The sequence below is a fragment of the Lissotriton helveticus genome, chromosome 2_1 (assembly GCF_964261635.1).
Source record: "Lissotriton helveticus chromosome 2_1, aLisHel1.1, whole genome shotgun sequence".
Classification (NCBI taxonomy): Eukaryota; Metazoa; Chordata; class Amphibia; order Caudata; family Salamandridae; genus Lissotriton; species Lissotriton helveticus.
The window spans coordinates 878,869,801-878,883,526 of NC_136059.1; the positions used below are offsets into that span (position 1 = coordinate 878,869,801).

At 43.9% G+C, this 13,726-nt stretch overlaps 1 protein-coding gene across 1 annotated transcript in view; it reads right to left on the reverse strand.

The window, feature by feature from the left end:
• FBN2 (fibrillin 2) overlaps window positions 1-13,726 on the reverse strand; it is a 1,174,837-nt gene that overhangs the window by 796,413 nt on the left and 364,698 nt on the right. The window contains exon 6 of the mRNA XM_078675609.1: window positions 3,597-3,794. Within this exon, the coding sequence (XP_078531735.1) occupies window positions 3,597-3,794 (198 nt within the window). The remainder of the gene's footprint in view (window positions 1-3,596; window positions 3,795-13,726) is intronic.

Genomic DNA, 13,726 nt, shown 5'->3' on the forward strand with positions numbered 1-13,726 from the left:
TCCCCAAAAACTTTTTGAATTAATCAAAACTCAATCTAAGGACGAATCTCAACGCCCGCAAGATCTGACTCAACCTCAACCCACATGTGAAGACTATTCTAACTACTTTAATACAAAGACTGAGAACATCAAGAAAGATCTCATCAATGATCTAAACTCTCACTCCTGCCCGCTCACCAAAACTTCTCTATCCACTATCTCAACACAACAAATCCCGTCTAAGTTTGCTCTAAAAAGCGACGCAGCTTGGTCGTCCTTTTACACCTATTCTGAAGATGCCATAGGCAAATTTCTCAATTCCCTGAAGCCTTCCAATCACCCCAGTGACCCTCTCCCCGCAAATCCGGTTAAAGATCTTACCCCTTGGCTACTACCTCTCTGGGCCAAAATCATAAACAGTTCACTTCTACAAGGTTGCATCCCTGACTTCCTTAAGGTGGGGCAGGTTTCTCCCATCCTTAAGAAACTCACAGCTGACCCCACAGACCTAAAAAACTTTCACTCTATCTCCAATATTCCCACCCTGGCCAAACTTCTGGAAAAATGTGTTTACCATCAACTGACAAACCATATTGATCACTTCAACCTTCTCAACAATCACCAATCCGACTTCCGGGCAAACCACAGCACTGAATCAGCCATGGCACACATCATTGATGATGCACTCCAGATACTGGAACAAAATGAAGCATGCCTTCTGATCCTACTAGACCTCTCCTCAGCGTTCGACACGGTCAATCACGAGAACTTGATTGATCTGTTGAAGCCCAGAATGGGTCTATTATTATCAGTGCTCAACTGGTGTACCTCTTTTCTGCAAAACCGGACTCAAAAATTCAAAGTCAAGGACACCCTGTCCAAATCTGTTCCAGTTACGCTAGGAGTCCCACAAAGTTCCTCGCTATCCCCTACACTCTTTAACTTATTCATGGAACCACTCACTGATCTGCTACAAGCGTCCAATGTGCAATTTCACAGGTACGCTGACAATACCCAACTGTACCTCAAGATCAACACCCTTGACGACATTAATCTGCTTAACGCCACTCTTAAGTCCACCCAAACATGGCTGGCAGAAATCACCTCAAATTGAATGCTTTGAAAAATTCCTCCTAATTGCCCCACCCCGCCAAAGTCCTGATAATGCACAATTGGATCAAACACCTTACAGCACTCAACGTTCAACCAAGCATTGTGGATTCAGCAAAATCATGGGCTATAGCTCTGGACTGCAACCTCAATATGCAGAAACACATTAATACCACCACGAAGGGAGCAAACTTTCAGATTAAGACACTAAGGAAGTTGAAACCCTTCCTACCTCCCAATGACTTCAAAATGGCGGTTCAAGCTTTAGTTCTACCACGCCTGGACTATGGAAGTGTCTCTCTTTGCGGTCTCCCCAAAGCCATTACAGTTCCCCGAAGAGCCGCCACCAATGCAGCTGCAAGACTCCTCACTGGCTCGAAAAGAAGGTCCCACATCTCCCCTAACCTAAAATCTCTAAGCTGGCTGCCATTTGAAGCCAGAATTCACCTGAAAATAGCCTGCATGACACACAAGGCCTTACATCACCATGCTCCCAGCTATTGCACACAAAAACTCACAATATCCAGGGGGAACAGATCCACAAGAAGTGCGGAAAACCTCCTTTTGAAGCCACAAAAATTCAACAAGAAAAAAACTTACAAACGATCATTCTCAGGAATGGCACCCAGGATATGGAATGCCCTTTCACCGGAAATAGGACTGAACCCCTCCACCTCATCCTTAAAGTTGGAAGTAAAAGGAATCCTTATGGCAAAATTCACCTAAACATAATCCCAGGTTTTCGCGACCTTGCTTCGTCAGCCCGCCCTTGCTCTGTACCTTACCGCTTTGCTGTTTGTATACTCAACGATTTGCTATATATATATATATATATATATATATTTTTTTTTTTTTTCCTCATTATATTACTATGATTCACCAGGCTGCTCCTGTTCTGCACCATGTTGTTTTACTTTTGTCTTCATGAATTATGCTGTGCTCTATGGTCTGTCAATGTATGATATAAATAAACTAATCTACTGTAAAGCACTCTGATACCCGCAAGGGTCTTGTCCGCGCTCTATAAAAATTTCAAATAAATAAATAAGATTGTGTCCCAAAGCAGTGACATTATGTTAGCGAACACACTATGTAACTCACTAAAATGACGCAAAATACAATTAACCCATGTTTAGTGCCATACAGTCATTTTCTTAAGAGATATCATTCTTCTATTGTAATTTTAAACAAACAAAAGTCCCTTTAAAATGGTTATTTAAATGAAATACAACAACGTTCCCTACCGTGCATTTTCGGAATGTTATTTTTATTTGTTATAGCAGCAACAATTTATGTTCTTCTTTCTACATTATTCAATTCAATTACACTCAATACCTTTACTTGTTTCAATCATGTGTTGCCATGTTCCAAATTGCAGCGCAAAGCATTTTGGGGAGATTTAGGACTCTTTTAATGATCAGATTATCTATGTTCTGATCCCGGAAATCATGATGTTTACAAATAATATAACTTGAAATAAAGTCCTGAAAACTGAAAAGTACAGCTTCTCTTTCGTGAGCTCCTATTGAGATGGAGTGTCATGGATTATTAATTCACTACTTCAAATGCTATGTTTGCTAAACATTACTGTACAACTTGTTGCACGATCAAAAGGAGACTTCAAATAGACAATTACTTGATTTTGAAGATGATGCAAAAAATCTATCCCTGCTGTCGTCATTGACAAGAAAACGGTTAAGACAGAAAGTGCAGTAATGGCTGCACGCGTGATGCAACTATTGCAACAATGATCATTTTACGTGAGCATCTCCCTACCACAAAACATTATTTTGAAAATTCCATGTAGTATGGTCTACACAATTGATCACATAACATCATTCCATTTTCGACAGCACAATATTTTAGCCTATATACCCAGTGCTATGTTCAAGTAGATATGGTAACACTAATTTCTGGGCATTGGGGCTTATCTTTCATCATAAGACTTTTATCCAGATCAAGAGAGAGACATGCAGAATAGTGAGGAAAAAGGAGGAAGAACAAAACAAAAACAGTGACAAAGATAGAAAGTGGGGATGAAAATTAACCTCAAGACTGAGATACTGACAGTAAGTGGAGGGTAGTGGTACAGAGAGGCATGAGGTGGAACCAAGATTAGGTGTGCTTGGTTTTGGGCAACGTGGCGTTCAGCTAAATCAGCAGCACCAGCAGCATACTCCTAAGAAATAACTTTTGTTTATAGAAAATAAGCACAGTATAAATCTCTTCCAGCATTGTGTGTGTCTCCAAAACATTCTAGGTCTTCGGCAGTTGAAACACCAAAGTAAGAGAGCTTTTTCCTCATGTTGTTGGTCCCATTGCCTGGGGCACTAGGGTTTTTACATGTCACCTTCCCTTCAGAAAACACCATCTTATTTGCAGTCTCTCCATGACTTGCTCAGCTCAGCTCTTAGTTCCAAGAAACCTGAGGATGTTTCTGCATTTTTATTAACTAAACACATAATACCAAAAGATGCAAAACAAGAGAGGCCCATTGCAAGGTTTACCTTGGCAAGCACCACTTCGAATATTCGGGATAAACCCACGACGACAAGGCTGAGGCTGGGCAGGACACATTTCACAGGGATGTCCCCAGGCGCGGCCAACGGTTGCACAGCACAGGGTCTTCGTACACACAATGCCAGTGACCTGTCCCTGGCACATCTGTTGGCTGACCTGAGTAAAACAGGGGCCGGTTCTGTAATCTGGAATACAAGAAAAAGAGTTAATGCCTTTCTGTACACAGACTGATATAATTGCCACAGAGACAGAGTTACGTCATTAACAATTACTGGGCTATTGTGACCTCCTTTAACTTCTGCTATGTATTGTTTTGTCTAAAGAGGAGAACAGAGTTACCTTTGTGTTTCAATTAATTTCCTATATTCACAAATGCACAGATTGCTTGATTCATGAAACCTTTGTTTATTCGTGTGTTCATTTTTGTCCAAACTCCATTAAAACATAAAAATAAATATGCGAACAATTACCACATCAACTGAAACGTGTTTTAAATAATGCCTAAAGACCTACATCAGGGTACACATGGGGGAATAATTTGGCAGTGCTGTAGGAAGGTCAGGTCGTGCAGTTAAAGGAGTCAGCATTGGGCATGCCACGTTGAATGGAAACAATTCTGTATTTTTCTGCAAGCATGGCCTTCACCCGGCACTGGTGGTCATTCAGATGCTCGTGTAGAATATGATGGGAGATAGAGTGAATTGGTTTTGCAGTCTGGCAGGAGTCCATGGGTAGGGGGCAGCGGGGCATGGGTCCCTAGAACCCTCCAATCCACATCTGGCAAGGAAGAGGCAGTGTGGGGGTCATCGAATTAAGAGAGCAGCAGGGTGGGTGATCCTTAGACAGCTCCAGATATAGCAGGTGGCGGTGCGGTCTCAACCTTATGGAAAGTTAACTGGAAGAATTTAAACATCCGTGCTATTGGCATAAGTGTATTTCTGTCGCGAGTATACAGATAGGTGTGCGCTGTTTGTCAGGTAGACATGCCATGCGGTGTTATGCTCAATTTTCTTGACATATTAAACTTGTGGATATTTTGAGTTCCACAGTCAGGGTGTGATTTACTGTTTTGTCTTGCTCATGTGTGGACTGAGCAAACATTTTTCCAATCTCTAATGACATTGAAATACATGGTAGAAGCTGCTCGTTTTCATTACTCATGAGACTGGACAGTCTATTACCAAGGGAAGTTCTGAAAAAACTTTGATTGAAATGTCTCAGATGACAGTGACTTGAGGCATGTTTTGGCTCAGGTTGAAGAGGATTTCACTGATCCAAGGCTTTACAGAAGTTATCTATACCTATACGTGCAAGCGCGTGATTAGTGATAGGGCTGGGTCTTAAACTCTTAACATTGCATAAAGTCCCACCAAGAGGATGAGGAGAAATAGAGCGGTTTTGAAATTTGAATTTGAAATTTGAATTAGAAGTTGTCTAAATGTCACTTGTATCCTACACAAATGTGATGTGTCTTTAATGTCTATGGCCCAGTACTAAGAGACTAAGGGGCTTGAGCTTCTGGATCTGACTGGGAAGGGAGTCACACTACAGACATTTTAATAGAACCCTGTAACAATATCGACTCAAAAAACCGACCCGAACTATGTTGTCAAGATAAGTAGATGTGGAGTTAGAAATGTAAATCTACTTTTCCACATGTATACTTAACTTTATGACCTAGTCTATATAGAGGCGATATTGATGTTCCCCATACTGTAAAATATAACCAGATTTTGTTGAGCTGTGAAGGTTTCCACAGCTCACTCCCATCGCCTGGGCCAGGGCAGGTGCTGAGGCTTGAGGGGAAAGGCCTGTTTACAAACGAGCCTGTGTAGTACAGTATATTGTTGCAGCCTTGGCAACACACTGTACAACCTCTTTCAGCCCAAAATACAGAACCGTTGTTAAGGAGGGAGGAAATATGCAGCATGCTGCTAAAAATGAGACTGTTGATTTATTACTTACTGAAAACAAGCTACAGGAAATGTCCCCCTCGCAGGGAAGAAACAAAAGTTCTCATTGTGCTGAGCGAGGCAAGGGCAGCTCTACCTCTGGTCGGGCTACAAGAACAGCTCTTGTCCTCAATGCGAATTCTGTGCGTCAACTAAGATGCAGTAAATGTGCCGAACAAACGGCATTCATGCCATTCGCCCCAAATAAGGTAAACACAAACTTAAACAGGAAACATGCCCCTAGCCACTGCCAACGTTATCAATTACAAGCACTGAACGAGGGAAAATACAGGCAGGCACAACGCCAAGTTTAGTTTATTTCACGTAAATAATCAATTTCAGACTTAAAATAAGCTCCGCCAATGCCTGTGAGTGTCAAGGTACAAACATGCCCTTTTCACACATGCGATAACGCCAGTGCTGATTACTGTACTCCAAACTGGACGGCTGCTGAGAATAAAAGTTTGTGAGGCTGAGCCATGTGGGAACTACACAACGTTTAGTGTCTCTTGAATTTTCGGGTGAGTGTACCGAGTCAAATGTGTGATTTTGCTGTAGGACACTTCACGAGCAAACACACTCAGTAAACTAGAAATTGAACAGTGAAATGAAGTAACTACACTTTAGAGGTTCCCTTAAAAAATAAACGGTACCTTTTTGGTCTGCAATAGTCCCGTTTTGGACGGAATGACGAGAAGGGATCCACACCTTAGGCCAAACATAGTCACTAATTGATTTGAAAGGCACCTAGAAAGTGAAAACTGCACACCCACCATCTAATTCTTCTTTGTTACTGTGCTTTACTAAAAAAGCTGGCACTGCCCTGTCTGCTCTTCTTTCTCCATCTCTGGGAGTGTGATTTGCCATTCTGCTCTGTTATTTTTTCACAGCCTAGGTCTTATGACGATGCATCAACCAACTCACACTTTCTGGGTTTTTTTGTCTGTCTTTGCTTGCGATTATTATTATTATTATTATGGAAGTTTGTAAAGCGCCTGGTTATGGGCACCGGCGTGTGCCCGCGCTAGATTGAGAGAATAGGAGGAGGCCAGACAGGGATTGGTTACACCAGAATGGACCGCAACAGGTGAGTTTTGAGAGCTTTATGGAACTTAGCCTCGGAGGGTTCTAGACGCAGTTCTAGCGGAAGCATGTTCCAACTCTTGGCTGCAAGGAGCCTGAAAGATCTGCCCCCCATGCGCGCTTTGTTAATTTTGGGGATAGCTACCAAGCCAGAACCAGTGGATCTAAGCATCCGCTTAGGTCTGTATGGAATGATAAGGCTTTGTAAGGGGTCGGGCGCCTTTCCCCCAATGATGCAATGACATGTGCATAACGCTTTAAAAGTGATCCTTTCCCTACCTGGGAGCCGGTGGAGAGCCTTCAAGGCCGCTTTAGAGGCCGTTCTTCTTGGAAGCCTCAGCACCAGTCGGGCAGCGGCATTCTGTAGCACCCGCAGGCGATTCAGACCTCTAACCATGGTCCCCAGGTAGAGAAGGTTGGAGTAATCTAGTCGCGATGTCACAAGGGCGTGCACCAGTGTCCGCCTGGCACCAACGGTTCCGCAGACTCTTGAGAATTCCAAAGCACATCCCAACCACTCGACCAATCTGGGGAGTGAACGATATGTCGGAGTCAAACATCACCCCGAGGTTTTTGGCCTGCTGACAGGGCACAGAAGTGGTGCCTCGGCATGCTGGCCACCATGCCGAGGACCACACATCCGGACCACCCCCCACCACGAGCACCTCAGTTTTGGCACCCTTCATCTTCAGGCAGTTGTTAGACATCCAGGATGCAAGCTCCTGCATGCAGGCACTGAAGCTAGCTGCTGCAACATCAGGTGCCTGTGACAGCGAGATGACCAGCTGTGTGTCATCGGCATATGAGACTATTTGCATGCCATGGCTTTCCACAATATTGGCTACAGGGGACACATATAGGTTAAACAGGGTTGGGCTCAGGGCAGAGCCCTGTGGTACCCCTTGATCCAGATTAAACATACGAGAGTAATGTTCCCCCTGTCTAACCTGAAAGCCCCTATCGGACAAAAAGGATTGCATCCACGTAAGCGCTGGCCCTGTAACTCCGCCCTTGTTCAGACACTGTAGCAGGGTGAAATGTGCTACAGTTTCGAACGCTGTGCTTAAGTCGAGTAGAATCAGAGCCATCGTCTGCCCCTCATCTACCCCTTGCCTGATGGTCTCAGTGGCCATAAGCAGCGCTGACTCAGTGGAGTGCCGTGAGCGAAAACCAAACTGAGTTGGATGGAGCAGATTGGCCTCCTTCACATAAGCCATCAGCTGAAGATTGGCCACTTTTTCTGCCACTTTGGCCAGATAGGGAAGGAGTGAAATAGGGCGAAGATTATCTAGCCTTTCCCAACTTAAATTAGGCTTTTTTTGGAGCGGGAGTACTACTGCTTGATTCCAACTTTCGGGTACTGTATGAGTTTTGAACGATAGATCCAAAACATCCCTAATATAGGGCTCTAGGATCTCAATACTCCCGGCAAGCAGTCTCGGCGAAGCCGGATCGCGAGGGGATCCTGACTTGATGGAGCAGCATATCTGCCGTAGGCCGTCAGGGGATGGAGTGAGAAAGTTCTCCAGCCTATTATTATTATTATTATTATTATTATTATGCGGTCTTATATAGCGCTCGATTACCCGTAGGCATCTCGGCGCTTGCCTTGGGAAACCGTCCTGGCTTTTTCCCTGTGAGATACCCGTAATGGGCATCCCCAAGGTGAAAGCCAGGCATCCCGCCGCGGGGGGGCCGTAGTGGAGATTAAGCAGGCTAATGCCCAGAGCTGCAGAGTGTGAACCCGTGATTCGAGTAGGCACCGAAACGAGAATTATCGAGTCCATGGATATTTGGGCTCAAGACCACAACCTCTTGTTCAATCTCTCTAAAATCCGATCCCCTTCTGTTTCCTCCCGAAAAGGTGGAGTAGATGGTAGCCACTTTTTCAGAGAAAAAAGCTGCGATGCGGTTACATGATTCCTCTGAGACACTAGACGGGTCAACAGATGAACCACAGAGAGAGATTTCTTTATAAATCTTAAATAACTCCTTCGTGGAGTTTTTAGCTTCCCCTATTCTGCCTGAAAAATAAGTAGCTTTGGAATGCCTGATTAAGCTATGATAGTCTCTCCGTTTAGCTCTATACTTCTGTTTAGCTTGATCAAGATAGGCCACCCTCCACTGCCTTTCGAGTTGTTTACACTCCGCCTTAGCTCGGCAGAGCTCATCGCTAAACCAGGGGGCGGATTTCTGGGGTCTACTACAGGGATTCTTGTGACAAAGGGGAGCTATGTCATCCAGAGCATCATTAATGCGACCTTCCAGTCTATCGGATGCGGAATCTGCATCCTGACGTCCCGGTCTGCCACCTTTAGTCAGCGCAGTATCAAACTTGGCTTTGGAAAAGGCAGCCCATTTATTTACAACTCGGGTATTTCGGGTTAGTTCGCTCTTAGATATTGCCTGCAGGGACACTTATAGCAAAAGGCACTAAAAAGAGATCTGACCAGGGAATAGGTATGAGGGTCTTTACTTCAATTTCATCCCAGTTGGCAAAAATAGGGTCCAGTAGGTGGCCTTTTTGATGGGTAGGGGCCTGAGATCTAATATGGAGTTGGAGAGAGTGTAGTTCCTGGCAGAAGTCAGTGGCTCCTTTGTCCAATGGGTCATCCAAATGGATGTTGAGGTCACCTAATAGCAAAAACTTATCCCTACGTAGGGCAGCTTCCGTTATACCTTCAATCAAGCTGGTAGTAAAGCGAGTGTATGGACCTGGAGAGTGATAGACCAGGAAGCCCTTCACCGTATTGCCTGCATTAACCTTAATTGAGAAGGCTCCTGTCTCACTGTCAGCAGTAGTGAGCGGTTCGAGTTGACAGCATAGCGGCAACTTACATATTATCGCTATCCCACCACCTCTACCCGAGACTCTATCCAACCTCACCAAGGAATAACCTGCCGGAAGGGAAGCAACTACATCTGGCTCTGAGTTGGAATCAAGCCACGTTTCGGTGAGGAATAGGAGATCGAATTTCATATCGGTGAGCAGATCATAAATGTCCAGTATATGCTTCCGCATGGATCTGGTATTCAATAACCCACATATAAGCCTGATGTCCTCAACCTTCTGCGTATCTCTAGTGTGCCAATTAAACTGACATTCTTTGCAGCTGTTATCCTCTCCCGCCTTTAGGTTATGGAGACAGGCTTTAGCGAATTTGGGACAAAGGGCACAGAGTTGTTGCGATGGTACACGAATTAAATGTTAGTGACACTGTTTGAGTTTTTTATGTTGTCTGGTGCTAGTTGTAGGCCTTTTAGGTCGCTTAGGTTTTTAGCATTCATTGTTCAGAATTTTTTGTATTTTACTCACCTTTGCGAGTCTCTGTTTTCTGCAAGTCTGATGGGCAGTGTTGTGAAAGCCAACACAAGTATGTACCACCTTTCTCCTCCATTTAACAGTTCTTCATTCCATAATAAAGTGTTTAAATGTTCTTACAGGTAGGTTGGTTGTGATGTATTGGGTACTGTGAGGTAATATGATGTAATGTGTTATATTTTAAGGTGAGGTGCTGGTGCGTTTAGCGATAGGCGTCAGGATTTAGTCAGGGGCATATTTACAAGCGGTTATCGCCAGCAGAACGTCATCTTTTTACGGTCTGGTGGCGATAAACCCTTCGCCTTGTTTACTAGGTGGCGTTAAGTCACCTAATGTGGCTTAACGCCACCTTGTGAATAATGACCCTATTCACGTAGCTCTTAGCGTGAAAGGTATGGGCAATGGGTGTTGCAGTGGGCATTCCACAGCAACACCTATTGCTTTTTGACGCTGCCCTCTGTTAACAAGGCTGGTGTAATTATGCGGTAGAGCCAAAAATAAGACCAGAGAAAACCTGGCCTTCAACTGGAGCAACGAGGAGAAATTATTTATTTGTCCTCATTTTTGCTGTTTCTATGTGTGCTGGTTTCTGGAGCACACATAGAAAGAGAAAATCACCATTAGTGATTGTTCACGTGCAGGAAAATGTATCTTCCTGTACATAAACAATCGTTAAATAATGACGAGTTACAACTTCTATGTGTGCAGCATTCTGCAGCACCCATAGAAGTTACAAATCGCCTTTAGTGGTTGCTCATGTACAGGAAGGGATACCTTCCTGCACATCAACCATCATTCATGCAAAGCAGGCACCCTTGCACTACGGTGCAAGGGTGCCTGCATTAGCGCTAGGCAGCTAAATTTAGAGCCAGCGCTAGGGTAAACGTAGGCCTGCCCTGTATTATTGTAAATACGGCACATCCCTGCATTTTCAAATGTGAATATGCCCCTCAGTTTCTGGATCCAGGCTGGCCGGACGTGTCACGTCGTGGGAGGATTTCTTATGAAATAAACCAAAACGAATAGAGATGATGTTGCCTCAAATGTGATTTTGAAACAGGCTAAAATGAGACATAACTTTGACAAAAAACACAGTGAGTCAAGAAAGGGTCTTAAGGTAGGAGACTGGGTGATGAATAGGAACCCAGTCAGAGTCAGGAAGGGCGAGTCCTGATTCTCTATGCCTGTGCAGGCGGACAAGGTCAGTAAGGGTGCAGCACTGATTGTGGACAAATGGTGGTGAAATAAAACTCAGTAAAGTAAAACTCACCTACTAACAAGCCAACATCATGCAGAAAAAAAGAAAGGTTCTGTTCTTGATTCTGACTGGGAGTAGACAAACAGAATCAAGCAATAATTCTGAGGGTCTCCATATATCTGTTAATGAGTATGTTTCTGTAACCTAGTCAAACAGGCTTACCAGTCAGCATAATGTCAAGAGATCGGTGGGATCTCACATTAGAAACTGTCCGAAGAGATTTGATAATCTCCTTGGTTAGGTGTGCTGGTATATGCATTTTGCTTTGCTCCCCTGCAGCTAAGAGCACATTCTCCTTTATCTCACTTCAGCTGAGGGACTAGAGCTACTCTTCATAAGACTTTTAGACAGCCCATCACCTTCATTTCTCTTATAACTTATCCCTGCCGGTGCATGCACACACTACTGCATGTCTGTTGAGAGCTAGGCGGTAAAGCTTGGGGCATGGTATACAGCCATGACCTGCTCATTGTCCTGGTCATTCTACCGGAGTGCTGGAAGTATGTGTTTGTGCATTTGTTTATATTGTGGCAGTTTGAGCATAGGTTTTGATGGAGGAACCTTGGGGACTGGGATGGGTGAAGAGAAAAGGTAACACCTTTTTATCACTCTTCTCTGCAAAGGCAACGGCAAGTGTTCCCTCCCTTACACGTTGCCTCTTCTGAGGCCAGCTTCTGTACCGCTTTTTCATGTATGCTTAAAGTTTCATGGAGGAAAGAGACATTTGTGTTTTTGTGAAGCATGGTTTCTAATATATACTTATAAATGGTAATGGAAGGATTTCTCATTATCTTGGCAGATTGATTGTGTACATTTATATAGTTAATTACACTCCTGACATTGTCTCTAGACATATATCAGAAGCACTGTTACCTGTTCTCTGTGTTTTAAGCCCAAGATTAAACATCTTCCAATAATATAGTCATCTTTAGTCCAGCAATCTATTTCACTGGGAACCTGTTGCATAGGACAGTGAGGTGGCTTCCACTGCATTGGCTCTGAATTTGGAACTCAGCACTGGCATAACTTCCCCAAGAATACCCTCTTGGTGTGAGTAGTTTTTTAAAAACTGTCTGGGAGAAGTACGCATACATTTTTCACTTTTATTCACAAGCAGTAGGGTGGCCTCACACAGTTGACGGGGCGCCTGCATGCAAATCTGTAGAACTGAGTACATAATGTGACACACAGATTCCTGCACCAGGCCCCACTGAGCGTTGCAATACTTGGCCTGTGCCCAGTAGAGCTGCAGACCAATGAAACTTCCTTGATACCATCACAGGCAATGAGAGTAATTACCACACAGAACAAGTGATACAGGGCTCAATGGAAGAGTCGTGAAAGCATTTTAGATATGGTTTACACCAAAGTTGCACAAGAAGCGACCACGCAAAGGGAGGTTAACAACTTGGTGGTAACATGAAACACAAAAGTCAGGAAAATATTCTCCACATTTATGCAGATTGAACAAACAGAGAAAGGCTTTGTTCTTCGCTTTATACAATAAGAAAATACAAGTCTATAGCCCCATCCGCCATGAAAATGCCCTCTTAATTTTGAGAAAACATTGAAGGTATAATAGCACTCATACTAACACTGGGTAACTGTTTAATGATTGGATACGCCAGAGAACCATATTTAGAATAGTGCTCCTTTGTATTAATAGTATCCGGAGGAGAAGTGGCTTAGTGGCTAGAGCTGCCGACTTTGGAACCTGTGGACCTACCTTCGAATCCCAACCTCAATGCTTAGCTCAACTTGGTATAATTCTGGGCAAGCCACTTATTATCCATGTACCTAAAAAAAATGTGAAATGCAAAATGTGTTTGTGTAATCCTCACTTGATGTACAGGGTCACACGATTGTCTCCCTTCCTTCCTACCTAAAGTGCAGCCTCCTTTGCTTCCTGGCGAGGCCTGAGCTCTATATAAATACACACGTACATTAAATTGTATGCAATTTTCACCCATCAAGTTACATCACAGAAGGCAATTGTACACTTGGTATGCAAACTAGGAAAGAAGATCCTCAGGCCCCGGACGTTATCAGAGGAGAGAGGGTTCTGAACGCCTAGAGTGGAGGGACAGAGACAGCACAGCAGTCTGAATGGAATGTTGTTGTCACTATCAGAGGTATCTGAGCAGGCAGCCGTCAGCAGCAGCGGAAGCAGGATTCCCTGGGAGATAACCATGAAGGCTGTTCTTCAGGCTTAGGATCTGTTCCACAGTCTTAACTTGAAGCCTCTCTTCTGCTGCGGTATCAGACCTATCCTTGGACAAATGCCAAGTCACGAAAGGGCTGAAATGGGAGGGAGGTTGTCTTCGCTCATCACATAGTCAATGACCTGCAGGAAGCCATCAGGTTTCCCTTTTCATTTGGTGACACTTTGGCTACCGTAGGCAGCAGGATAAAAAGCAGGCTGGTGAATTATGAGTGAAGTATTTTTTTCACTGAAAAACGTGTGGATTTGTCTTTAAGCTATCTCTTACTTCCAAAAATATT